General features: G+C 34.6%; 1 protein-coding gene across 2 annotated transcripts in view; it reads left to right on the top strand.

The window, feature by feature from the left end:
- The window catches only part of RALGAPA1 (Ral GTPase activating protein catalytic subunit alpha 1), a 252,075-nt gene that overhangs the window by 124,386 nt on the left and 100,212 nt on the right, over window positions 1–27,477 (top strand). For both annotated transcript variants that reach the window (XM_040620839.1, XM_008694072.2), the window contains 8 exons: window positions 1,390–1,518; window positions 6,118–6,243; window positions 9,107–9,165; window positions 10,516–10,624; window positions 11,854–11,964; window positions 15,335–15,403; window positions 25,356–25,490; window positions 25,891–26,074. In XM_040620839.1, the coding sequence (XP_040476773.1) occupies window positions 1,390–1,518; window positions 6,118–6,243; window positions 9,107–9,165; window positions 10,516–10,624; window positions 11,854–11,964; window positions 15,335–15,403; window positions 25,356–25,490; window positions 25,891–26,074 (922 nt within the window). The remainder of the gene's footprint in view (window positions 1–1,389; window positions 1,519–6,117; window positions 6,244–9,106; window positions 9,166–10,515; window positions 10,625–11,853; window positions 11,965–15,334; window positions 15,404–25,355; window positions 25,491–25,890; window positions 26,075–27,477) is intronic.

Below are 27,477 nucleotides of genomic sequence, written 5' to 3'. Positions count from 1 at the left end.
AAATATATACTTTCTAACCAATTGCTTTATAAATTTATCTTTGATTCTTGATTGTTTAACTCTTGACTTTTAAGGTCTACAATTAAATACTCTGTTATGTAGTCATTTTATTTACAAGTTTCTTCCATTTTGTGACCTCATTTGTTCTTGAAACCATAGTTGAAGAGCTATTATAGCTAGGGGATGAACTTGTTTATTAACTATATCTTTCCTCTAATGTTAAAATAACTAGTTTGCTTTTTGAAAATATTAAGCCATCTTTTGCTTAGACTGACTACATGTTTCTTTAATGTCCTAATGTACTCATTCTTGGGTGTTTTGTAATTGTTACTTAATAATTGGCAATCCAGGCATATGGACTTTCTCATCTAGTCATGCAACAGAGGTTTTTTGCACTCTAAGAGTTAGCACATCATATTTTCTTACTTCCATAGATTGTATTAGCATAGTGACAGTTCTGTTGACTTGGCATTTGTATCAGTGCAATCATTACAGTAACCAGTCATAAATAGGACTCTACAACATTATTTCAGGGGTCTTGATCCTGGCCATAAAACTAAAAAAATCTATGGGAGGTTATAAGCCATGGTAATGAAACATTTTAATCATAATGTGGTTAAATTTCACATACAGTTCATTTAAAGAACATTAAACTAATATTGAAAGAGGTAATTATATCTCTCTTCCCGAAAAATGAAACTACTTATTGCATTAATTTGAAATAGTTATTTTACAGTGTTCTACCTTATAAACATGTCTCAAACAAAATGACACCTTTAATTACTTGACAGAGAGACCTTTTGTTTAGGATAAATCAGACTGAGTAATACAACGTAAAACACTGCATCCTCGTGTTGAATTCCAAAGGCAAAGTGAATGAATAACCAAGTTAAGAATACTCCCTCAAAAATGCCTAGGTCTGTATTTCTGAGGCTAGATATTTGTCATCAAAGGACTTCAGTTTATCTAATAAAGAGAATCCCTCCAGTTGCCACATAACAGATCATGCAACTTTAGAGATCAGAGATCTCACATGGAAGCAAGTAGATGAGAGAAGGAACCACTCTGCAGTTCAGTTTTATGATACGTGGGCCTTACATTTTCAACTCTCAGAAGAAAAGAGCCTTCCAACTTGCTCTCTAGTGTGAAAAAAAAAAATGCTGTATTGATGTCAGTTAAACAGATGTGTTTTAAATTTATTTTCCTTTGACAGAATATAATAGTAAGCATGGATTATTTAGAAGATTAAAATTAGTCTTTCCAATTAGGCAAGGTATGGTAATTGCCTGTTTTACTGTTTCATGTGTTATCTTTTTTTAAGAGTATTGATTAGCTGATACCCAAGATTTATTTAAGATATTCTTTCCCCCTTCTTTTCTTACTCCTAAGGATATTGTCAATACAATCATCAAGCACTGCTCACCTCAGTTTTTTTCACTTGGTTTGCCTGGTGCCACAATGCTTATTATGGATTTTATTGTAGCAGCTGGTAGAGTGGCTTCTTCAGCTTTTCTCAATGTAAGTTTTTATTTCCTGTTCTTTGTATTATAACAGACTGTAGTTAAACAGGACTCAACTAACAAAGCAACAAGGGAGTAGCCCTTGTTAATAAATTTAACCAGCTGATATTCAGGAAAATTTACAGTTTAATTGAAGTTGCTTTTTTTTTTAAAGTAAATTTTGAAGTATAAGAAAGTACTAAATTGGGGCGCCTGGGTGGCACAGCGGTTAAGCATCTGCCTTCGGCTCAGGGCGTGATCCCGGCATTATGGGATCGAGCCCCACATCAGGCTCCTCCACTATGAGCCTGCTTCTTCCTCTCCCACTCCCCCTGCTTGTGTTCCCTCTCTCGCTGGCTGTCTCTATCTCTGTCGAATAAATAAATAAAATCTTAAAAAAAAAAAAGTACTAAATTTAGTTGATAAATTGACACATGAGTATAAAAATGGATTAAATCTGATACGCAAAAAAAATTTAAAATTGAGGAAATCTAAGGAAACAAGTAGAGGGAGGGAAGAAACTAAAGAAAGGGTGGTGCCATAGCAAAAGAGAAGGACCAGAGGTGAGGTCATCCAGATGTTTGCCCTAGGAGTTTAAACTCTAAACTCTGAAACAGCATGTGAGGATTTTTATACCAGTTATGGAGCTGTGAGACAATGCCAAGTAACTCACTCTAGTTGGAACATGTTTATATTTAAGTATATTATTTAATATATATTTATTTATATTATACATATATGTTATATATATTATTATATATATATATTATATATAATATTATGCCAAGTAACTCCTTGGCATATATTATATATATTATTATATATATTATATATAATATTATGCCAAGTAACTCACTTGCCAATAATGCCAAGTAACTCACTCTAGTTGGAACATGTTTATATTTATATTATTTAATATATATTTATTTATATTATATTATTTTATATATATATTATATAAATATATTTAAAATATATTTAAGTATATTAAGAGATAAACTAAAGAGCAAGACAGTAGCAGGTTTACAATGCTAAAGAGGTTAGATTTCATCCCAAGGAAAGAATGAATAAGCATTGAGGGATTTTACATAAGGGGTGACATGATCAGATTTCTATTTGAGAAGGATCACTCTGGCACAAGTATAAATGAGAAATAACAATTAACTGAAAGTCTACTAAATAAACTAAGAGTTTTTGGGAGAGAAAAATGAGTCATACTTGACCATCATTTTGTAACTTAAAAGGAGTTTAGTATATTAACTTATGTTATTTCACTCATAAGCTATGTAAAAGACCAACAGTGAATGAGGAGTTCTGTGTGGGGTATAGTAAGCTGCCTGTTAAGATCCATGAGAAGATGTCAGGAGGCGCATTGCATGTACAAGGCAGGAGCTCAAAGGAGATGTCAGGACTGAAATGGAAAGCTGGGAGACATTAGCTTATACATGTTATTGAAGGCTATGAAACTGGATGCAATCACCTAGTAGATATGTTCAGATAAGGGAAGAACCTGTATTTATAGCTAGTTATTAACCCCGTTTCTTCAGTTCTGTAAGAATAGTGATCACATCTTACTCATCTTGGTATCTCCAGGACCTAGCACAGCACCATGCTTATATAGATGTTTTTTAATTGATAACAAGTATAGAATGTAGGGCAATAAGTAAGTACCAATAGGAGGAGCTCAATATAATGGTTAAAAAGTGGAGTCTAGGGGCACCTGGGTGGCTCAGTTGGTTAAGCATCTGACTTCAGCTCAGGTCATGATCTCAGGATCCTAGGATCAAGCCCCATGTCATGCTCCACGCTGAGCAGGGAGTCTGCTTCTCCCTCTCCCCCTGCTCCTACCCCCCTGCTTGTGCTCACTTTCCCTCTCTCTCCCTCCCTTTCAATATAAAATAAATAAAATATTAAAAAAAAAAAAAAAAGCATGGAGTCTAGAGCCAGGCTGACTGGGTTCAAATCCCACCACTGCCACTTAGTAAATGTGAAACCTTGTGCAAATTACTTAATTTCTATGTGTCTCAGTTTCTTCATCTATAAAATGGAGATAACCTTCTTCATAGGGTAATTTTATAAGGATTAAATTAACATTTGGAAAATGGTTGGAACGTTATATGGACACATTGTGTATGTGCAATGTAAGAGTTTGTTTAATAAAATTAGTTGGTAATTCAAACAAAGGAAAGATCTTATTTGTGTAGGGACATCAAGAATATTTCATGGAAAAGATATTTGAATGGGTCCTTGAAAGATTATTAATAATTTTCTAAGTGAAAATGTTGATGAGGGAAGGCGTGCCAGGATGGAAACAGGCATGAGTAGGCTGTGTTCTAGGAGTGACAAATACTGCATCTTTTTTCGAAGCAGGTTAATCTAACTAGGAAGTAGTGGACAAAAAGAACAGAAAAGTACTTTAGATCCCAGCTACAAAAAGCATTGTCTGCATACCAGAAACATTTGGCATGATCTAGGTGCTTGTTAGAAATTCACAGTCTCAGACCGCATCCCAGACCTGCTAAAATAGCATGCACATTTTAGCTATATTCCACATAATTGGCATGGACATCGAAGATTGAGAACCACCGAGTTAGACTATATTCAGAAGGCCTTGAATGTGAGGGATCAGATGATAATGCTATATTAGATAAACAGTTAAATTTTTTGAAGTAGGGAGAGAGATGATTGAATCTGTGCTTTGGCAACATTAAAATAAGTGTATTAATCTAGGAGTAGATTAAATGGAAGGCAAATAAAGATGGTAAATAAGTTACAAGGCTATTACAGTATTAGTGTACACAGATTATCAATCTCTTGGATACTGACACAAGTTGGTAGAACTCAGAGGAGACTGATGCATGAACTACTGTAATTTTTTTTTATCAGTTTACTATGAAAACAATTACTATTCCGTAGGCCAATTATTCTAGACGACTAATCAGCACATTTCCTGCACTTTCTCAAGATTGTGCAGAATTAAGCCCTGATGTCCTTAGGCATCCATTTTATGTGACAAAATTCACCTCCTGTGCCTCTAGAAGGATACTAGCTCTGTAACATCCTTGAGAAAATTTTGAAAAGTAGTCATTTTCTGTTTTCTGTGGTTCATATGAGGAACACTTGTTGAGAAAGACTGCGTAGGAAAACAAATTATTGCAGGAATCAAACCCGACACCTCATGTCTCTCCTGTCAGGTTAAGGTTAGTCTTTTCCTCTGGATGATGTTGGAAGTTACGCAGCCCAAATCTTCCTCTTTGGATTCCACTTTAGATCCCATACACATCATCTTCCTTCTGTTAATGGGCAGCTCCTTTCTTCCCCTGCCAGACAAATTACAAAATAAATGATTAGGTTTGCTTTTCTTAATTGTAATCACATTACAATATGCTCCACATACCTGAACATTCTTAGTTACCCTATCCAACTTTAAAAAAAAACCCTTAGCTAATCTCTTTTAAAATACTGGTTTTTATCAGTTTCACTTTTATAGCTAGTTTTATTTTTTTAATTTAAAGATTTTATTTTTCAAAGTAATCTCAACACCCATGATGGAGCTTGAATTTACAACCCTGAGATGAAGAGTCGCATGCTCTACCGACCGAGCTAGCCAAGGCACCCCTATAGCTAATTTTAAATTGTCATGGTGTCTACAAGCTTACCCTACCCCCTTTATGGTGGTGTCTTTTATCTGCAAATCTGGATTATGTTTTAAATATGGAAATGAGTTTTTTTGTTGATAATCATAATAAAGTACTCCACTGCCTCTATAATAACATTTAGAAACATAAGGAAATCCTTTTGGAGACAGATTCTTGTTTTATATGAATAGAAGTAGTATATTTCTAGCAGATTTGTTTTAGCATTTTTGTTATCATTAAACATGTAAATTAATATTGTAGGCATTTTAGTTAATAAGTATATTAGTAGGTGGGTGTTGGTGTTTGGTGGACGTGCAAGAAGGTAGAGGAAGAAAAAGAAATGCTCAGTGCTGATACTTCAGAAATGGCTTAATACAGCTAAGGAAAAAAGATGAAAAGTTACCATCATCTGCAGGCCAAGCATAAATTCTGACTGTTTTTAGTAAGTAGTGTAGGTGTTGTACATGAGAAAATGTGCATAAGATCATAAAAACCATCTAGACTAGTGCCTGTTTCTTGAAGAGACAGTTAATGTTTTTATCCTTAGTTACTTTATTAGTCCTTAGATAGTAAAAAACATAATCTAGTGACATAAGCCATCTCATTAGTACAATATGTTATGATGTGTGAGGTGCCTTTAAAATGGAAATATTTATATTTTTTCTCAAAATTAGGGTAATTTTATGCAGTTAGCCAAGCTATATTCTTATTTACAGTCCCGTGAACTGTGGCTGATTTCTGATTATTTGCTGCTCTTAAGGAGAGCTCTGCTGTTTGTTCATTATTTATTGAGAATAGCAGTAGTTCATGTGGAAAGTATAGGTGTAAACCTGAATCTTTTTGTCTTTCCTGTTTCCTTTTTAATTTAGTCTTTTGCTCTCACTTCTCTTTGTAATATGGTTAGGTAATAAAGTAACTTTTCTGGTAATTTAATGACATAATCAAATACATTGTAAAGATTATAAAAATCTGTTACCTAGGCACCGAGAGTGGAAGCACAAGTTCTTCTGGGATCTTTGGTTTGCTTCCCTAACTTATATTGTGAACTGCCTGCTCTCCATCCCAACATTCCTGATATTGCTGTGTCTCAGTTTACAGATGTTAAGGTAAGAAATCAGCTGCTAATTTTTAGCATTTAAATAATTTTATAACAACGTACGATAAAATTTGTATTCTTTCTTTTCCTTTAGAAATCCACGTAATTGTTAACGTTAACCAGTCACTCCCCTCAGACACAAGACTAGAATGTCCATTAGGAGCATAGTCTTTTGTGTTGATAACTTCTTAGGAAACATTTTCTCATTATTGAATCCATTCATATATCAATATCTTAGGATTCTTTCATTCACTCACAGAACATCTATTGAAACATCCTGTGAGGCAGATACTATGCTATTTCTAAGGCTTCTAAGACTGAGATGGTATGAAATCTGCAAATTTGACTCTCTGTCTCCTAATTTCCCCATGTGATATATCAAACAATGTAATGGAATATTCTGTTTTGCTGTAGGAAACTGTGGAATTGGGGTGGGGAATCCATGTACCCGAAGCATTATATCTCCTCAAAAGTCATGCTGATAATTTTTTTTTTAAACTTTTGCCTTCTCTGAAAGAAATTTTTTCAATCCAGTTTTCTGGATTTCTGCAGATACTTTTCATACCAGCCATATTTCTCTTTACGATATTTATAGCATTTGTAATTACTTGTTTAGTGTTTGATTTATGTTTCAGACAAATAGATACCACAGTCTTATTTACTCCTGTATCCTCAGAGCTTAACATGCTTGGCCTCTGGTACTCGAGAAACATTTGTTAAACAAGTGAATTTCACTTACACATAAAATTGTATAGGTCAATGCAAATTTGCAATAATAACAGTTAATAAAAACTATAGAAATTGAGCTTTGGTCTTCAGAGATATAATATCTTTGGTTTCTTCTATTTTCAGAAGATCCTGAAGGTCAAGGATAGGTAATAGTTTTCATTTGCTCAGGCAGGTTTGAGTTTCCTGGGCATTAGCCTAGTTTACTACATATGATCTGCATTTGAGTGGCCTTATTGTCTTCTGGTCATTGTATAGGTAGTAATGGCTGAGATGATTTAAAAAATCAAAACAAACTCTGGGAAAGGGGTATCTCCAAAATAAAAGCTAATTGTAATAATGATGAAGAAAGCAAAAAGCTTAAGAAAATAATGATTATTCTTAGAAAACTGAAGATTTAAGGGAAAATTACATGCCATAGTGGTCATATTTAATTTTCACATTTTCACCGAAAACAGCTGTCTGTGTATTCTAAACCGTGGCCACATAGCCCCATGGAACATACCATGCTGTTTTTCAATTTCGTGCTTTTGAAAATACATTTCTTTCTGCCTAAAACATCCATTATATAGACCTGTTTTCCTCTTCTTGTCTCTCTTAATCACCCAAACACAAATAATCTTAGTCTTTGACCTTGATCATTTGTCAATCCTGTTTACCTAAGACCCCTTTGTGAAGCCCTCTGTGACTTCCCGAAGTTTAACTGTTCACGTAGAACCTTGTATATGGCATCTTGTGTTGTAATTGTTTACAAATCTGCCTCTCTCCCTGGAATGTAAACTTCTCGAGGATAGGTACTGCATCTTAACCACCTGTTTCTTTCCAGCATTTAAGACAGGATCTATGACATAGAAGGCTCTTGGGCTTAAACAATAGATACGTTCGAAGTACCTATTAATTGCCAGCCACTGAGCTAGATGCTAAGTTTGCAAAGATAAGTAGAAGGTTACTCCTCCTAAGGAGCTTACAATCTATGTAGCTAATAAGTGCTTTGTGAATATATGAATGAATGAATGAATGATTTTCTAAAAAAGGAACAAATAGATTCTTAATTATCAAGCCTAGTGGTATTCTTGTTTTCCTCTCCTTAGTTAGCCACTGCAGTATTTGACCCATGTTGATATTCCTGACCTTCCCAAATCTTTTCAACTTTGACTTATGTTGTACAGATCCATCTTGATTTTTAATTAAAAATTAAATATTCTAGGGCTCCTTAATAAACTGGTGGTGTTTCTCTGCCTGCTAAACATACACTTACTATAAGATCCTCTCTTTAGAGAATTACTCTCTTTTTTCTCCTTTTTGAACATTTTATTCATTTACATAATTTTAACTATTATTTAGCACTTATCCCCAAACTCACACATTATAATGTTTTACAGATTATCAAAAAAGAGGAGGCTTGCTTTTAAATGAATATTTCTCAGAGTTTTGAAAAGATGCTCACACTTTTGAGCAAGTAAATCTGTTTTAATTATCTTATAATGAGCTTTTTATTAATCTTTTAATCAGGAAAAATGATTCTTTTTTTGAAATATATATTTGGTTATAAATTTCAGAAATCATTTATTTTAGTCTGTGCTGCTGTAACAAAATAATACCAAAAAAAATACTACCCACTGGGTAGCTTATAAACAACAGAAATTTATTTCTCACAGTTCTGGAGGCTGATAAAGTCCAAGCTCAGGGCTCCAGCAGAACTGCATTCTGATGAGGGCCCTCTCACTGGTTCATAGCTGGCACCTTCTCGCTGTGTCTTTACAAAGTGGGACACTTTGTAAAGGAGTTCTTTGGTGGTCTCTTTTATAAGAGCATTAATCTCATTCATCAGGTCTTCATCCTCCTGACCTAAGCACCAGCTAATACTATCATCTTTAGGGGATAGGGTTTTAGCATAAGAATTTGGGGAGAGGCACAAATATTCAGTCCATATTGTTATTTATTTAGCTAATTTTATTAATAAAATTGGACTCTATTAATAAAATATGCAGGTGAGAACAAAGATTGTTTTATTTCACTGTTGTATCCCTAGCACCGGATACAGTGCTTGGGCCCATAGTGGCCATTTAATAAATATTTGAATGAATGAATGAACGAATGAATGAATGAAATCTTAATCATTACTGGTTATTTCCCCTTTATTTTAGGAGCTCATAATTAAAACTGTATTAAGCTCAGCAAGAGATGAGCCCTCTGGTCCTGCACGGTAGGTCAGATACTCTTTTTTTTTTTTTAAGATTTTATTTGAGAGAGACAGGATAATGAGAGAAAGCACAAGCTGGGAGGAGAGGGAGAGGCAGGCTCCCCACTGAGCAGGGAGCCCAACATGGGGCTTGAACCCAGGACCCCCAAATAATGACCTGAGCCGAAGGCAGATGCTTAACCAACTGAGCCACACAGGTGCCCTGGTGGTTTTGCTAGTAAATAATTTATTAGCATTAACACTATGATAAACTGAAAGAAGAGAGTTAAGAATTTCTGATCCACTATGTTCAGGAAGAAAGATTTCTGCTTTGAATTATTCAGAAATTTAACATTCTACAAAATTTAATTTAAGAATGTCGGTATCAGGACATGCCAAGTATACCAAGATACCTGAAGGAGTTGACTTTTTTAGGAGTTGAGGGAACCAGTAAGTACCTCATCAGAAGCTTATACTTGAATACGCTAATGAAAGTTCTGATTCTGATCAAATAACTCCCTTCAAGCTTAAACTCAGTTGAAATAGGGAAATGAAGTTTCACAAGATGTTAGGGAATAGAAAAAATTCTACAAGTTCTGTTTCTGTTGGAAACCCTTTATGAAGTGTATGAATTTTATTTGTATTGCCGATTTGTTTTACAAAGAATTTATAGCTAGCTATGTTAAAATTAAGAGTTAGGAAAATAATATTTAGGGGCACCTGGGTGGCTCGGTCAGTTAAGTATCTGACTCTTGATTTTGGCTCAGGTCATGATCTCAGGGTTGCGAGAAACTCTGCACTGGGCATGGAACCTGCTTAAGATTCTCTCTCCCTCTCCCTCTGCCCTTCCCCTCTTCTCTACGAAAGAAAGAAAGAAAGAAAGAAAGAAAGAAAGAAAGAAAGAAAGAAAGAAGGAAGGAAGGAAGGAAGGAAGGAAGGAAGGAAGGAAGGAAAGAAAATAATATTTGACTTATCCCATCAGCTTCATGTTTTTGCTAAAGTACATTTTGTGCTGTCAGTCAATAAAATCACACTCTTACCTTTTTTGAAAGCAGGTTATATATTTGAGAAGCTTTATGGCAATATCGATTTATTAATATGGGTTTGCTACAAAGATCCTGTGTGTTATCCCCACCTTTGAGCTTGGTAGTAAATTATGATTGAAAACTAGGCGTTGAGTTTGGGGTCATGTGCTTTCCTCTTATATTCTCTTGCTTAAGAAGAGCTAATGTACAGAGTAACAAATTGATTCACTTAAACAGTGCGTGTTCATTCTAGATTGGTTGGTTGTGGGTGTTTTGGTTGTGGTGGTGGTTTCATTTCATTTCAAGTGTCGTTTTCTATTTATGTCATTGTTGATTGCCTTTTTTGCAGATGTGTAGCGTTGTGCAGTTTAGGTATTTGGATTTGTGAAGAACTAGTCCATGAGTCTCATCATCCTCAAATCAAGGAAGCTCTAAATGTAATTTGTGTTTCCTTAAAGGTAAAAAAAAAAAAAAAAACAACAACAAAACCTATTTAGTGGAACATTTTATTATAGTATAGAACGCAGGACTATTTTTCTCCAAATGTTAATTATATACTGTGTCCCTATAGAATAAAATATTTAATAAATGTTTTCCTTAATTTATTACTATATTATTTCTTTGATCCTTTTTCCTTCAGAGTGGTCCTACTCTTGAATTTAGGATATCCTAGCAATAACCTATTTTATTTCAACTTTTTATGTCACCTAACAACATATATAGAGTTGTTTATTTTTTCCTCATCAGTATTTTTGTAGCCTACTCTTTAATCCTTACTACTTCCTGAATTCTTGAGCTGTTCAGTGATTTGGCTTTATTATTCAAGTTAAATGCTCTCTGTAACCAGAGTAAGATTTGTTAAAAAAAATAATAATAACCTAATTACTTGGAGAGTCTGACTGAGTAAATTTTTTGCTTGTGAAAGTATGCCTGATATTTTTGTCTTATAACTTGTAATACTGTATCTGTATAGAATTCTGAACATAAAAGGTACAAATATTACTTATTTAACAAATATTTCTGAGTATGTACTGTGTTTGAGGTGGTTTGCTAGTCAGAGTGAGGGATACCAGAATAAAAAATAATTGTAAATACTAGATTCAAGAGATTAATACGACAGCTGTAAAGGATTAAAATAAGAGTAATAAAACAGAAAGCTGAGAGAACCAAATGAGTGGTGCATGTAAAATGCTAATTAAGGTCAGGGGAAGCTGAGATCACTTAAGTAATAGAGAAGACTTTGGAAAGAGGAGACATTTGGCCAAGGCTTGAAGAGTGGGGGAGATTTGGTAATAGAGAGTTAAACATAAATTTGAGTTTGTACCACTGGGGAGTCATCTGAGAGCTTTAAGCATAGAGAATGTCAGCATCAGAGCAGTTCTTTAGATTAATTTGAAAGTGTTGGTATAGTAGACTGGAATGGGGAAGCGATTGGTAAGGAAATTAGCAGTTTACAGGCTGTTGCAGAAATCTAGGTAAGAGAAAATGGAATAAAACTTAAATGGGGACAAACACAAAATTAAAAATAAAGTTAATTGTGTTTTAAGAATGTGTTGTGAATTTTTATTTTGCAGCGTGTATTTATCTTAATATTTTAATAAATATAGAATGACGAAAAGTAACATGAAGTTTAAAGTTTTTCAGCAGCTAATGCATTAATGAATATTTATTGTTGTTGTTATTACAGTTTACTAATAAAACAGTAGCCCATGTAGCTTGTAACATGCTTCACATGCTGGTTCATTATGTACCTAGACTTCAGATTTACCAGCCTGATTCTCCCTTGAAAATTATTCAAGTAAGTATTTCTCATTTATTATGAGCCTGTTAAATATAATAAATTTACCCCTATACATTTTTAACATGCACATAAAAAAATTTAATGAGATCAAGAAATTTCCAGAGTAAATAACACTGTATGTGCATTTTTGCCTTCTTTTAATAATGTTTTATTATTTCATATTTTTGTATCAAATTTATTCATATACTATTCAGAGTATAATATATGTTAATTTAAAAAGCCATATTATAAAATATTTTTTTAAAAATCTATTTACCTACACACACGCGCACACACACACAAATGTCTGGAAAGACAAGAGTAGATTTTTCTTTTTATTTCTCTTTCTCTCTTTTTTTTTAAACTCTGTGCCCAACACGGGGCTTTAACTCACAACCCCAAGGTCAAGAGTCACATGTTCTACCAACTGAGCCAGCCAGGCACCCTGAGAGTCGATTTCCTTATTTTCCCCTCAACTTTACTGAGAAAGAGTTGACAAACATTGTATATATTTAAAATGTAGAACATTGTGATTTGATAATTGTGGAATGATTACCAAGGTCAAGATAATTAACACATCCATTACCTCACATAGTTAACGGTTGTTTGTTTGTTCATGGTGAGAATGCTTAGGGTCTGCTCTTTGCAACTTCCAGATATTCACTATATGATCATGTTGTTAGATCCACCATGACATTAGATCCTCAGAACTTACTGCTTTTATAACTGAAAATTTATATCTTTTGACCTACATCTCCCCATTTCCTTCTTCTCCTCCCAGCCCCTAGCCACCACTATTCTTTTCTATTTCTATGAAATCAGCATCTTTTTTTTTTTTAAGATTCTACTTTTAAGTGTTACCATACAGTATTTGCCTTTCTCCGGCTCATTTCATTTATAGTAATGCCCTCCAGATTCATCTATGTTGTCACAAATGGCAGGATTTCCTTTTTTATGGCTGAGTAATAATTGTGTGTATATATACACACATTTTTTTGAATTCATTTATTCATTGAAGGACATTTACATTGTTTCCATGTCTTTGGTGTTGTGAATAATGCTGCAGTGAACATGGTGTGCAGGTATCTCTTTGAGATACTGATTTCATTTCCTTCAGATATATACCTAGGAGCGGGATTGCTGGATCATTATGGTAGTTTGTTTGTTGGTTTTTTTGGTTTTTTTTTTTGGATCATGTGCTAGTTCTATTTTTAATATTTTGAGGAACCTCCATGCTGTTTTCCATAAAGGCTGTACCAGTTCACATTCCCACCAATGGTGTGTATCAGTTTTCTTTTGTCCACCTCCTTGCCAACATTTGTTATCTCTTGTCTTTTTGAAAACAGCCATTCTAACAGATGTAAGGTGATATCTCATTGTGGTTTTGATTTGCATTTTCCTCATGATTAGTGATGTTGAGCACCTTTTCATATACCTATTAACCATTGGAATGTCTTCTTTGGAAAAACATTTATTCAGGTCCTTTGTCCATTTTTAAATTGGATTATTTGCTTTTTCGCTATTGAGTCATATGAGTTCTTCATATATTTTGTGTATTAACCCCTTATCCAGATACATGGTTTGTAAATATTTTCTCCCATTCCTTTTCAGTTTATTGCTTCTTCTGCTGTGCAGATGCTCTTTAGTTTGATATGGCCCCACTTGTTTATTTTAGCTTTTGGTGTCTGTGATTTTGGTGTCTTATCCAAGAAATCAATGTCAAGACCAATATCAAGAATATTTTCCCTATGCTTTCCTCTAGGAGTTTTATGGTTTCAGGTCTTAAATTGAAGTCTTTGATGCATTTCAACTTCATTTTTGTCAATGGTGTAATATAGGGGTCCAGTTTCATTCTTCTGCATGTGGATATTCAGTTTTCTAACACCACTTATTGAAGATACTGTCCTTTCATTATTGTACATTCTTGCTGCCCTTGTCGAAGATTAGTTGACATTTTTAACATGCACATAAAAAATTTTAATGAGTTCAAGAAATTTCCAGAGTAAATAACACTGTATGTGCATTTTTGCCTTCTTTTAATAATTTTTTATTTTATTTTTTGTATCAAACTTATTCATATACTATTCAGAGTATTAGTTGACCGTAAATATGTGGGTTTATGTCTTAGGCTCTCTGTTCTGATCCGCTGGTTGATGTACCTGTTTTTATGTCAGCGCCTTACTGCTAGTACTGTGTTGTGATTACTGTAGCTTTATAATACAGCTAGAAATCAGGAAGTATGATGCCTCTAGTTTTGTTGTTACTCAAGATTGTAGGTTCTTTGAGGTTTTCTATGGTTCCATACAAAATTCAGGATAGTTTTTTTCTTTTTCTGAGAAAAGTGCTGTTAGAATTTTGTTAGAGATTACATTGAATCTGTAGATCACTGCGGGTAGTATGAACAATCGAACAATATTCTTCCATCTATAACATGGAATATCTTTCCATTTATTTGTGTCTTCAGTTTCATTCATCTGTCTTTTATAGTTTGCAATGTATTGATCTTTCACATCCATGGTTATATTTATTCCTAAGTATTTCATTGATTCATTGATTTTAATGCTACTGAAAATGGGATATCTTTCTTAATTTCTTTTTCTGACAGTTCTTTGTTAGTGTATAGAAATGCAACTGATTTTTGTATACTGATTTTTAATCCTGAAACTGTACTGAATTCATTTATTAATTCTGACACTTTTTTGGTGGAATGTTTAGGGTTTCCTAAGTATAAGATGATGTCATCTGCAAACAAATAATTTGACTTCTTTTCAGATTTGGATGCCTTTTAATTCTTTTTCTTCCCTAATTGCTATGGTAGGACTTCAGGTACTATGCTTAATAGACATGGCAATTGTGGGCATCCTTGTCTTGTTCCTGATTTTAGAGGAAAAGCTTTCAACTTTTCACCATTGAGTATGATGTTAGCTGTTGGTTTGTCATATATGGCCTTTATTATGTTGAAGTACATTCCTTTTCTAACTAATTTGTTGAGCAGAATAGATTTCTTGAGTGATAGAATTGCAAATAACTTTTATAAATCTTTTTGCTCATCTATATCCTCTCATTTTTCTATGAACATATGTTATACGTGTTTATATATATTGATTCCTGAATTGAATTTGTAAGAAATCCATTTATAGTTGACAGAGTTTATATGATTTTGGTTCCATACATACGAGGATTATAAATGATTGATAGTTAGGAATACTTGAAAAGCTTACCTATTAAAAATTACTTTGAAGTAACAGTGTTAATGTATTTAGGATTTAAAAATGTATTTAGGATGAACTTTCATCAACAGATTTTATAGCACTTTACGATTAACATTTAAGTTTTAGGGTGCATCATTAATTTAGTATATTTTGAACTTTTTTTTCTTTGCTGACAGATCCTAATAGCCACCATTACCCATCTTTTGCCAAGTACAGAAGCTTCATCTTATGAAATGGATAAGAGGGTAATTGAAATTTTGTTTGATACTTAATGTGTGTTTAGTAAAATATTTATATTTTAAAGTTGCAAAGATATATATATTTACATGGTAAACATTAATTCATTTTGTGCTTAAAATCACTGTAATGTGAAATATATCTTTACGTTAAGTGTAACTAAAATTATATTTTAGTTCAAATTTCAAGTTAATCATGGTCATTTGATAAAGTCTTTGAATCTCAGGACTGTGAGGAACCTTGCAGAATATTCTGTTCATTTTTAATTATTTCACTTTATCCTGCCAAATTGTGGTCTTGTTTATGCCTGAAAATTAGTAATTCTGAGGAATTCATCAACTCTGAAGGCAGCCATACATCTTTATATAGCTGTTATTGGTAGAAAATAATGAAATTTCCATTAAGGAGAGTATGTATAATAGAGCTATGGCACATAGAAGAAGTCATACCCTCTGGCCCCAAAAAGTTCTACAGGATTGCATTTACCTCAGTAAATTCGTTGTGAGACTCCTTTAACTATTTCAGATATTGTATTGTCAGCCTAAAGTTTCTGTTTGGTTCTTTTCATAGTTTCCATAGCTTTCCGGAAATCTGCATTTCTTCATCAGTTATATCTGTCTTCTCTTTTAGATTTTTAACGTGTTTATCATAATTATTTTAAAGTCCTTGTCTGCTAAATTCAATATCTGAGTTATTGCTGAGTCTGTTTCTATTGAAATCTTTTCCTCTTGACTGTGGATTCCATTTTCCTGTTTGTTCATATGTCTGTTAGTTTTTTTTTTATATATTAGGCATTGTACATAACATGTTATAGAGACACTAGACCTGTGCTGCCCAGGATAGTAGCTATTAACCATGTGACATTAAATAAAATTAAATTAAAAATTAATATTAAAATTTTAATTCCTTATTTGTGCTAACCAAATTTCAAGTACTTAATAGCCACATGGACAAATATATACTATTTCCATCATTGCACAAAGTTCTATTAATCAAGGCTGCTCTAGATTCTGTTCATCTCCTCTGAAAATAATTTTATTCCTTTCCATTTTCACATCGAGTCTTGCATTCTGTTCTCCTGATCTCAGTGTCACCATCTCTTAATCATAATGGTTGAAATCTCAGAAGAGCAGAGTTGGTAGAGAAAGATGAATTTCAATGTTCATTGTGTTGCATGTAAGGAATATTGCCCAGTAAAACCACCAGCGAACCAACTCTGTATACCTAAAGTAGTAAATTTGAAGCTGGAAACAAAATTACTGTTATCATCAGCGCATGAGTAGTATTAAACTATGGGAATATATATGATCCCTTAAGGAGAAGTTACGGAGTAAGAAGAGTTATTAGCAAGGTAGAGCACCTTGAAGAATAACAGAGCAGGGAGTCACCAAAATAGAGACAAAGGAGGCTCCTGAATTTTCTTCCTCCTGTGGGTACACCGAAGATACAGCTACACATGGAGCAGTTCTCTCTGAGAGAAATCCAGAAACTAGTTGAATGATCCTCCACATCAGGCAACTGAGAAAATACCCACATCACAATACGTAGGAAACTTTGAGGCACATTCTTGCGATAAACCCCACTGTTGGCACAATCAGGAGAGAACCCCCAACTGCCAGGGTCTCTCTGAGGAGAGAAGGGTTTAGATCACACACCTAGCACCCCAACTTTTAAGTCTGCCACCCCGGGGATGGGCTTCCAAATCACCTGGCTCTGAAAGCCAACAGGGCTTATATTCACGTCCCATAGAATAACAGGGAACAAAGGAGCACTTGTTAACAAGAGTGTGAGCACCTGCTATCGCTATTCGCTCAGGGTTCACAGAGGGAACAGGCGTTCTTTCCCTGTAGAGGGTTTGACTGCCTATATTCTCAGCTACTGCCTGAGGGTTCAGCTTCTAATCAGCCTTCATCTGGGTGCTGACTGCCGTCCTCCTGAAAGCCCGTTAGAAGCAGTGGGCATTTCCCCTGTATTCTCCTTCTGTCTGGCTCCAACAGTAAAACCAGGTCTCCAGCTTTTCCCTAGAAGGAGCTTGTCAACACTAAGTGAGTGGCTCCCAAATCACCTAGTTCTGGGAGTGGACAGAACTTGGCATTCATGAATTCTCTAGAAACACACAAAACCGTGGTGGTTCTGTTTGCACCAGCACTTCCAGCAACTGTTTCCTCTGGCTTAGCACAGAACGAGTAAGCAAAAATAACCAGCTCTCAATCTCTCTGTTAGGGGCTAGACTGCATAGCTAATACCCCAACTTTCCCAGCTGCTCCTGAAAGTCAGCCTTCCAGTCAGCCTGCATCAGGGAGCTGAAGGGCTAGGCAATTAGCAGTCTTTCAGGAGCCTGAATACGTATATTGGCATTTCCCCACCCTTTTAGGACACAGCTTGGATAGTCACAGAGGTGTGAGGGACAGCTAAGAGCTTGAGCCAGGCTGCAATGTTACTTTTTCCAATTAATAAGTATCTTGTAGGAAGACACTTTGAGACTATATAAATATCCTATTATTCCTTAAACCTTTACTAAGTAGTTTTGCTAGCCATTGGTAACTCTTACCAGAATTAAATGTTACGATAGTTCCAAATGGTGATTTCCTAATTCTGTCATTACTTTTACATTCATTAGTTTTCTGTGATAGGGAAGAGCTTTCTCTTACCCCCTATCCATCTTATCATTGTGGGATCATTCTTATTTTATGCAATGGATTGTAATCTTTAGGTTTTTATAATCATTATTTCAAAGCTCAAAATGTTCCAGATTTAGCCAGTGGGAATGCCCTTAAAATTGGCTTCTTTGACCTTTTTATCATATCCTCCTCATTGTTCTTTGAGTATTTCCTTAAATTCGGTCACCAGAGAATTTTTCAGACTCATCTTGTATTTTTCCTTGCCCCAGTACTGGAATTAGCCATTTCCCCAAAGAACTCAAAGATCTAGGAACTAAGTATTTACATTGTCATTGGGTTGTGTTTTTCTTAGGCTCTCCGACCAGACAGAGCTAAAAAACAAGTAATACATAACATACACACAAATATGTAATACATATTTTACATGTATATGCAATATATGCATATCTGTATTTCTTTGTGTGTATTAAAACACCGTGAGTTTACCTTGACACCTCTGATTTCAGTCCAACACAAGGTTGTCTGTCCTCCCCTTTACATATTTGTAATGACCTGCCCCAATGAGGAGAACCTAGCTCCCATTATCGACAGTTACCCACAGTATATTTACTTCTTTGTGCAGGTTTAGAAAAATAAAAAGCAGTTTCAGAATATATTTATGCCTGTATATAATTACCAAGAGAGTGTATAGTTCAAAAGCTGTGTTTAAAAATTATTTAGGTTACTCCTCCCTTCCTTTAGCCTCACTTCAGTGTGATTATAGAATTCATTTGAAATATAGTTCAGATAATTTTTTCAGTTTGTATTCATAAATTTTAGTGTTTAGTTCCTGTTGTTTTTGTTTTTGTTTTTTTTTTTAGTTTATGCTTTATCGATTCTTTATTTCTGCACAAATGAGCAGATACATTTTTTTTTTTTTCTCCTTGTTTGTTGAGGGATACCATATTCTAGATATGTTTTGGTACTTTAGATTTTTTTACTTACAGGATATCCTGGCAATTCACAATACTTCAATTCATAAAGATCTTCCATGTTCTTTTTGCACCTATATAGTATTATTACTCCATTGTGTGAATGTACTGTAGTTATTCAACTCACTCTCCTATGTATGGACATACAAGGTTTTTTCAGAATTTCGCAATTGCAAAGAATGCTGCAGTGACTAATTTGTGCCTGTATATTTTTGCATAATGGAATGTGTCTTCAGGGTATATTCCTAGAAGTGGCATTGCTGGGTCAGAAGGTAAACAGATGGGTAATTTTGTCGATATTGGCATTCCCAGAAGCAAATTGTGTGTTTGCCCAGAGTCTCAACCACACAGTGTGTCTTATTTGAAAATTTTTGCCAGTGTGATGGAACAATCTCACTGTACTTTTCATTTACCTTTCTCTTTTAATAAGTGAAGTTGAATATCCTGTTTACTGATGGCCTAATTTTTAATTTTATTTTTGTGAATCGTCTATTCATATCCTCTTCCTTTTTTTTTTTTTTTTAAGATTGATTTATTTATTTGAGTAATCTCTACACCCAACATGGGGCTTGAACTCACAACCGCAAGATCAAGGGTCACATGGTCCATCAATTGAGCCAGCCAGGCGCCCCATCTATTCATATCTTCTTATATTTTTTGTCAGGTTTTAGTGTTTGCCCCTCAAATTTTACGTACTAGGGATATTAGCTCTTAACTGTGATATATATTACAAATACTTTCTTTTTCCCCCCATTTGTCTTTTGCTTTTGTTTATGGTGGACTTTTGTTATTGTTTCTTGTAGGGAATCATGGAAAAAATTAGTTTTTATGTAGTTGATTTATTTTTCGTTGTGTCTGAATTTTCAGTCATAGGTAGAAAGCCTTTCTCTGTAACTAGATAAAGAGGAATTCACACATGTTTTCTTCTAGTACTTGTATGGTTTCATTTTTACATTTTTATCCCTTGTCCATTTGAAGTTTATTCTTTATGTTTTGAGATAGAGATACAGTTTTTGTTATTTTTCCAAATGGATAACCAGATTTACAAGTTCCATTTTGCCCTTTAGTGAATAATCAATTTCTGAAATTACTTGGGTCTGTTTGTTAGATTCTATACTGTTTTCAGACTCTGTTGTTGACAAGATCTCTTTAATACTGTTAAGTATTATTATTGAAGATCTCAAATAAGCTTGTTCATATGGATTATATAGGCATACCTTATATAAGGCATACCCTATATAAGTACCTTGGAGGTACTTGGTTTGGTTTCAGACTATGACAGTAAAGTGAATAACTCAGTAAAGCAAGCCAAATGAATTTTTTGGTTCTCAATGCATATAAAAGTTACGTTTAAACTACACTGTAGTCTATTAAGTGTGCAGTAGCAATATGCCCAAAAAAACAGTGTATATACTTTAATTTAAAAATACTTTATTGTTAAAAATATGCTACCATCATCTTAGCTGTTAGTGAACTGTAATCTTTTTGCTGCTGGAGGGTCCTGCCGTAGTGTCGATGGCTGATCAGGGTGATTGCTGCAGGTTGGGGTGGCTGTGGCAATTTCTGAACATAAGACAACAAGGAAGTTTGCCGCATTGACTGACTCTTTTTTCCCACAATTTCTTTGTAGCATATAATGCTGTTTGATAGCGTATTACCCATGGTATAGAACTTCTTTCAGAGTTGGAGTCAGTCCTTTCAAACACTTTATCAACTACGTTTATGTAATGTTCTAAATCCTTTGTTGTAATTTCAACAGTCTTCGCAGCTTCTTCACCAGGAGTAGATTTCATCTCAGGAAGCCACTTTCTTTGCTCATTCATAAGAACCAACTCCTTATTCATTAAAGTTTGATCATGAGATTGTGGCAGTTCAGTCAAATCTGCAGGCTCCAATTCTAGTTCTCTTGTTATTTCTACCAATTCTGCAGTTACTTCCTCCACTGAAATCCTCAGCTCCTCAAAGTCATCCATGAGGTTTGGACTCTCTTACTTCTTCCAAACTTCTGTTAATGTTGATATTTTGTACCTTTTCCCATGAATCATGAATGTTCTTTATGACATCTAGAGTGGTGAATCCTTTCCAGAAGGTTTTCAATTCGCTTTAACCAGATCCTTCAGACGAATCACTATCTATGGCAGTTGTAGTCTTATGAAGTGTATTTAATAATAAGACTTGGAATCAAAATTTCTCCTTAATCCATGGGCTGCAGAATGGATGTTGTGTTAGCAGGCATGAAAACAACGTTAATGTCATTTTGCATCTCCATCAGAGCTCCTGGACTTAAAATATTCAGTAAACCATGTTGTAAACAGATGTGATTCATCCAGGCTTTGTTGTTCCATGTTAGAGCACAGGCAGAATAGATTTAGCATAATTCTTAAGGGCCCTAGGATTTTCGGAATAGTAAATGAACACTGGCTTCAGCTAAAGTCACTAGCTGCATTAGCCCCTCCCAAAAGAGGCAGCCTGTCTGTTGAAGCTTTGAAGCCAGGCATTGACTTCTCTCTAGCTATGAAAATCCCAGGTGGCATCTTCGAATAGAAGGCTGTTTTGTGTACATTGAAAATCTCTTGTTTAGTGTAGCTAATCTTCTGGATAACGTGCTGCAGCCTCTATATCAGCATTTGCTACTTCACCTTGTACTTTTATCTGACGGAGATGGCTTCTTTCCTTAAACCTCACAAATCAGTCTCTTCTAGCTTCAAACTTCTCTTATGTAGCTTCCTCACCTCTCTCACCCTTCATAGAATTTAAGAGAGTTAGGGCTTTGCTCTGGATTGTGCTTTGACTAAAGGGTATTTTGCAGCTGGTATGATCTTCCATCCAGACCATAAAACTTTCTCTATATCAGCAATACAGCTGTTTTACTTTCTTAACATTCATGTGTTTACTGGAGTAGCACTTCTACTTTCCTTCAAAACTTTTCCTTTGTATTCACAACTTGGCTGTTTGGCACAAGAAACCTAGTTTCCAGCCTGTCTTGACTTTCGACATGCCTTCCTCACAGACTTAATTTCTAGCTCCCTTCCTCACAGACTTAATTTCTAGCTCGTGATTAGAGAGAGTCATGTGACTCTTCCTTTCACTTTAACACTTAGAGGCCATTGTACGATTATTAATTGGCCTAATTTCAGTATTGTTGTGTCTCAAGGAATAGGGAGGAGAGGGAAGAGAGATGGGCTGGGTAGTGGAGCAGTCAAAACACGTTTACTGAGTAAGTTTGCTATCTTATATGGACATGGTTTGTGGCACCCCCAAACAATTACAGTAATAATATCAAAGATCACAGATCATCATAACAAACATAGGAATAATGAAAAAGTTAGAAATATTGTGAGAATCACCAAAATGTGACACAGAGACATGAAGCGAACAAAGGCGGTCAGAAAATGGTGCTCAGAGACTTGCTCAACACAGGATTGCTACAAACCTTCAATTTATTAAAAAAATGCAGTATATGTAAAGTAAAACACAATAAAATGAAGTATGCCTGTATTTTGTCCACTTGATCTGTCTTATACTGAGAGTGGTATGTTAAAGTCTCCTTAATGTTTCTCTATTTCCGTGTATCTGTTGTAATATTTATAAAGATAGTCACTATGTTATTTGATACATAGATATTCATAAATGTTTTATCTTCATTTTGAATTGCAACTTTTAACATTATTGCTTTTTGGGTTAAATTCTAATTTGCATATTACATTTTCTGTGTTTCTTTTTCTACGTGATATATTTCCTTTTTTATTTTTTAAGTTCCTTTTGGTATTCAGGAAATTTTATACTTTGCTCTTTTGGTTACTTTTCTACGTATACCTTTTTAAAATGTCTTTATTGCCTTGCTTTCTTAATGAAGTCTTTATTTTTTAAAACACCTTTTATGTGGTTTGTGATTATTAAATGGTATCCTTTATCTCCTCTATCTGTTGCCTGTATGTTTTATTAACTTATTTTATTTTTCCTTTCTTGTCGCCTCCATTTTTACTTTATTTCTACATATAACATATAGCATATGTCATATAATGAATGATTCTTCCGCAGTAATCTCTACCTTTATTTTATTTTTTTTAAAAGATTTTATTCATCTATTTCACAGATAGACAGCCTGCGAGAGAGGGAACACAAGCAGGGGGAGTGGGAGAGGAAGAAGCAGGCTCCCATCGGAGGAGCCCGATGTGGGGCTCGATCCCAGAATGCCGGGATCACACCCTGAGCCAAAGGCAGACGCTTAAACGACTGCACCACCCAGGCGCCCCTATTTTTTTTTTTTTTATCTTAGCTCTATAACTAAATATATCAGATACTCACCATTCTTCTTGCTGAACTTTCTCAGTCAACTGCTTGGTTAGATGAAGTTCATCTTTATTCTTCAAGATAGTCTCATGAATACAGAATTCCCTGAGTGCTTGTATATTTAAAACTTCTTCTGTAACCCTGACACTTGAGAAACATCTTGGTTAGATGTAGAATCCTTTGGTTCACATTTACCTTCCTTAAGTTTTTTTGTTTTTGTTTTATGTTGCCTTGCTTTGTGCATTATTTTTGAGAAGTCTGATGCCAGTTTTATTCTCTTGCCCTTGTAAATTATTTCATCTTTTTTCCAGGAGGCCCTAAGGATATTTTTTCTTTATGTCTGAAGTCTCACTTTTAAAGTTTTATCAGGATATGTGTTAGAGTTGATTATTGCAGGTCGGTTTGTCCTGGCTTCTGGTGGACTTTTTTAACATGTATATTTCAGAAACTCCAATTATATGTAAATTGGATATTCTTTTTCTATCTTCTGTTTCAATCATTTCTCTCTGATGCTTTTTATCTTTTTTTAAATCTCATTTTTTTAAGGTGTTATCCCACTGTTCTTCAATGCCCTGTGTTAAATTTTGTTTTTGTTTTTTCAAATTTATTCTTCCTTAGGCATTTATCATTTAGGCTTCATTTCTAAATTTTGTCCTTTTACTTCATTTCCTGACTTGAAACAATTCTTCCTTTCTTGGTCTATTTCTTCTTAATTCTTAATTTCTGATTTAAGATGGGGTTTTCTTTGTCCCCCATATCTTAATGCTGTTTGATAATTTAGATTAGAATGTTGTGTTGTAGTTTTCTTCTGCTTCATAATTGGTTTTTTTGGGTGGGGGTTTCATTAGCTGAATTTCTTAGATTCTCATTTTTTGTTTTCTTTTTATAATACTTTTATATAGATGAAGACTACTTCATTTCTGTGGACAAGATTGGTGACTTGGGTGGTTTACAAGAGTCCTACCTCAAGAGCTCCCTCTTCTGATGGTTTAACAAAGTATAGTGGTTATTGTCTTTTTAAGGAGAGGAATTAAAGAACCATCAATTTATTGGATGATACTTTTTAAGGAGGGGAGAAATTATAGGTCCACAGTTTTTTTTAAGCTTTTTTTTTTTTTAAGATTTTGTTTATTCATTTGAGAGAGACAGAGCTCAAGCAGGGGAAAGGCAGAGGGAGAAGCAGACTCCCTGCAGAGCAGGGAGCCCGACATGGGGCTCCATCCCAGGTCCACAGTTTTTAAAATTTAAGTCTTGCAGGATCCTAAATTTCTTTTTTGCTTTTTCTTTTTACTACATGATTTCCACAGGATGTCTCCCTATTCCTTCTTAACATTCTTCTCCCCCAAAGCATTACCTTTCCTGTGTGTGTACTTTTAGGTCCCTTTTAACCACTCAGTATCTATCTACCAGTACATTTTTTCAGTATTCTCACACTTAGGGTGACTTTTTCTTTCTGGCTTGGTTTCTGGTTTGTACCTGGTTCTTTTCTCTCTTTTACAATTTTTCCCAAACTGCCCTTGCTCTTCATGGAAGTTTGTAATGGGAGATTGGGGAAAAGCTTGTTGGGATTTGCTGTGTACTTTCTACCTACAGATAATTTGAATTTTAGATGTTCTGTTTTCTGGTTATACTGAGAATATCAGTTTTGTGATTTTTTTTTTGGTTCTTTTTGTTCTTTAAAAGGAATGTAGAAGTGATTGTAGTATATATGAACTCAGACCTTTCATTTGTGTTCCATTCCTTGAACAGTTTTAAATAGTCAACTAATTGATGTCCTCGTTTAAGCTCAGTGTTTTTATAGTAATTTTAAAGTAATTTTGGCAGTTCTGTCTCTATTATGTTTAAGGTTTCATTGTGCTGGCTCTAAAATATAAGGAAGAAACCCACAATAATACTCACATACAATATTTTAGAATCAGTTAGATCTAAGTAAATATTCATGGTAGAATTAGGGTTGATAGGTCCTGAAATAAATTTTGGAAGACAAAAAATAAGTTGGTGAATTTCTGCTAAAAATATTAAGATCTTATTTTATGAGTTTACAATAATAATTATCTTTTTTGTTGTTGTTACAGTTGGTGGTATCCTTACTTCTGTGCCTTCTGGACTGGATCATGGCCTTACCTCTAAAGACACTGCTCCAGCCAGTCCATGCTACAGGAGCAGAAAATGATAAAATAGAAAAATCTGTCCTCAATTGCATTTATAAGGTCAACTTGTTTGCTTTGTTGTTTATTTGGTAACCAACAGTTTTTAAAACAGAAATCACATTTCTTAGTATTGCATTTTTATTTTTTTAGAGCTAGGTATTTTCTGAGAATGTAGATTTATCTTACAGTACTTAAGGATAATTAAAACTTCATCGTACAAGACACAGTAGTTTCACTGCAGATTTTTGAAAGGAGTCGAATCTTTGTTGAATGTGAGAATCATCAGTTAAATTTTATTCATTCTTCTTTTTAAGAAGTGTTAAATTTTACCTTGAAGAATTGAGTTTTAAAATATTTAAAAATTTGTCAAGCTCTTATACTACCAGTTGACCTTTTTCTCCTATTATCTTATTTATCTTCACTGAAAAGGAAAACCGTGTTTTTCCCCTCATTCTTTCAGGTATTACACGGGTGTGTTTATGGAGCTCAGTGTTTTAGCAATCCAAGGTATTTTCCAATGAGCCTCTCTGATTTGGCATCTGTAGATTATGATCCTTTTATGCATTTGGAAAGTCTGAAAGAGCCTGAACCTCTGCACTCTCCGGATTCAGAACGATCTTCCAAACTTCAGCCAGTGACAGAAGGTAAAATGAATTCACTTCAAGACTATTATTATTTCTTGGGTTCTCTCAAAATATGATTTGAGGGCACAGGTAGAAATAATGGAGATGAATGTATCTTACTTTATGGTGGTTTACCTCATCATGTATACTATAGCAAAGTTCGTTTTTAGTTTAAGAAATAGCTTCAGAAACACAGTACTAAGATTATATGTGATGACATTCCATTTATATTTCTAGTTAAGTTATTCTGATAGGTTCTTTTTGATAGTTTATTTTATACATCATAGAATTTATACAATGGAATAGCAGGTTTAGCTTTGGAGCCTATCAGATGTGGTACTGAATTTTGACTCTCATTTACTAGCTCAGTGGCTCTGTTTCCTTATTTGTAAAATGGGGATAATAATATTCATTGCCTCATGGTTGTTTTGAGTACTGAATAAGATAGTATGTGTAAAACCCTTCGCACAGTTCTTGATAGGTAGTGAACTCAGTGACATTATTTTAAGCCTCATTGTTTCTACATACAGAGAGTTTACTTTCTGATATAAGGGAAAGATAAATAACCTCTAAATATGAGTATGAAAGTTAAAGTACATTTGAGATGTGAAGGTAGCCCAGAGGAACACAGCAATTATTAAAGGGTTTTAAGAAGGTTATATGCATGATAAATTTAGTATTAAGAGCAGTTCGAAAACAGTATTTTATAGGAGTTAGAAGATTATGGCCCATGTCTGCCACCTATTTCTGTAAATAAAGTTTTAGTTAGGGGTACCTGGGTGGCTCAGTTGTTAAGGGTCTGCCTTCAGCTCAGGTCAAGATCCCAAGGTCCTGGGATCAAGCCCCACATTGAGATCCCTGCTCAGCAGGTAGCCTGTTTCTCCCTCTCCCACTCCCCCTGCTGTGCTCCCTCTCTCCCTGTCTGTTTCTGTCAAATAAATAAAATCTTCAAAAACAAAAATAAAGTTTGTAATCTATACTGTTCATTTATATATTATGATGGCTGCTTTTGGGCAACAACAGTAGTGTTGTACAGTTGCAAAGGAGATCATGTGGTCCATAAAACTGAGACTTTTTATTATCTGACCCCTTACAAAAAGAGTTTGCTGATCTCTGGTATGTTAGATTGGTTTTAGGGACGTTAACCCAGGAGCAGAGAGACCAATCGTGAGGCTATTGCAATATGCCAACCAAGAGTTGCTAAAGGCTTAAATTGGTTAGATTTCCCCCAAAGCAGACCAAGAATATGAGAAGGGTTAGAGGTTTGGGAGGGAAAATAAGGAGGGCAGTGTTGGAAATGGTTTAGTTTGGGGAGCCTATTGGTTATTCATATGAAGACCACTAGCAGGCAGTTTGTTGTATATGCAAATGTCAAATATAGCAGAAAGGTCTTTGTTAGGAATATATATTTGTGGGGGGGGGGG

The sequence above is a fragment of the Ursus maritimus genome, unplaced genomic scaffold (assembly GCF_017311325.1).
Source record: "Ursus maritimus isolate PB19 unplaced genomic scaffold, ASM1731132v1 scaffold_36, whole genome shotgun sequence".
In the NCBI taxonomy this organism is placed as follows: Eukaryota; Metazoa; Chordata; class Mammalia; order Carnivora; family Ursidae; genus Ursus; species Ursus maritimus.
Note: the sequence above shows the minus strand (reverse complement) of the source record. Positions and strands in the feature narration are given on the sequence as shown.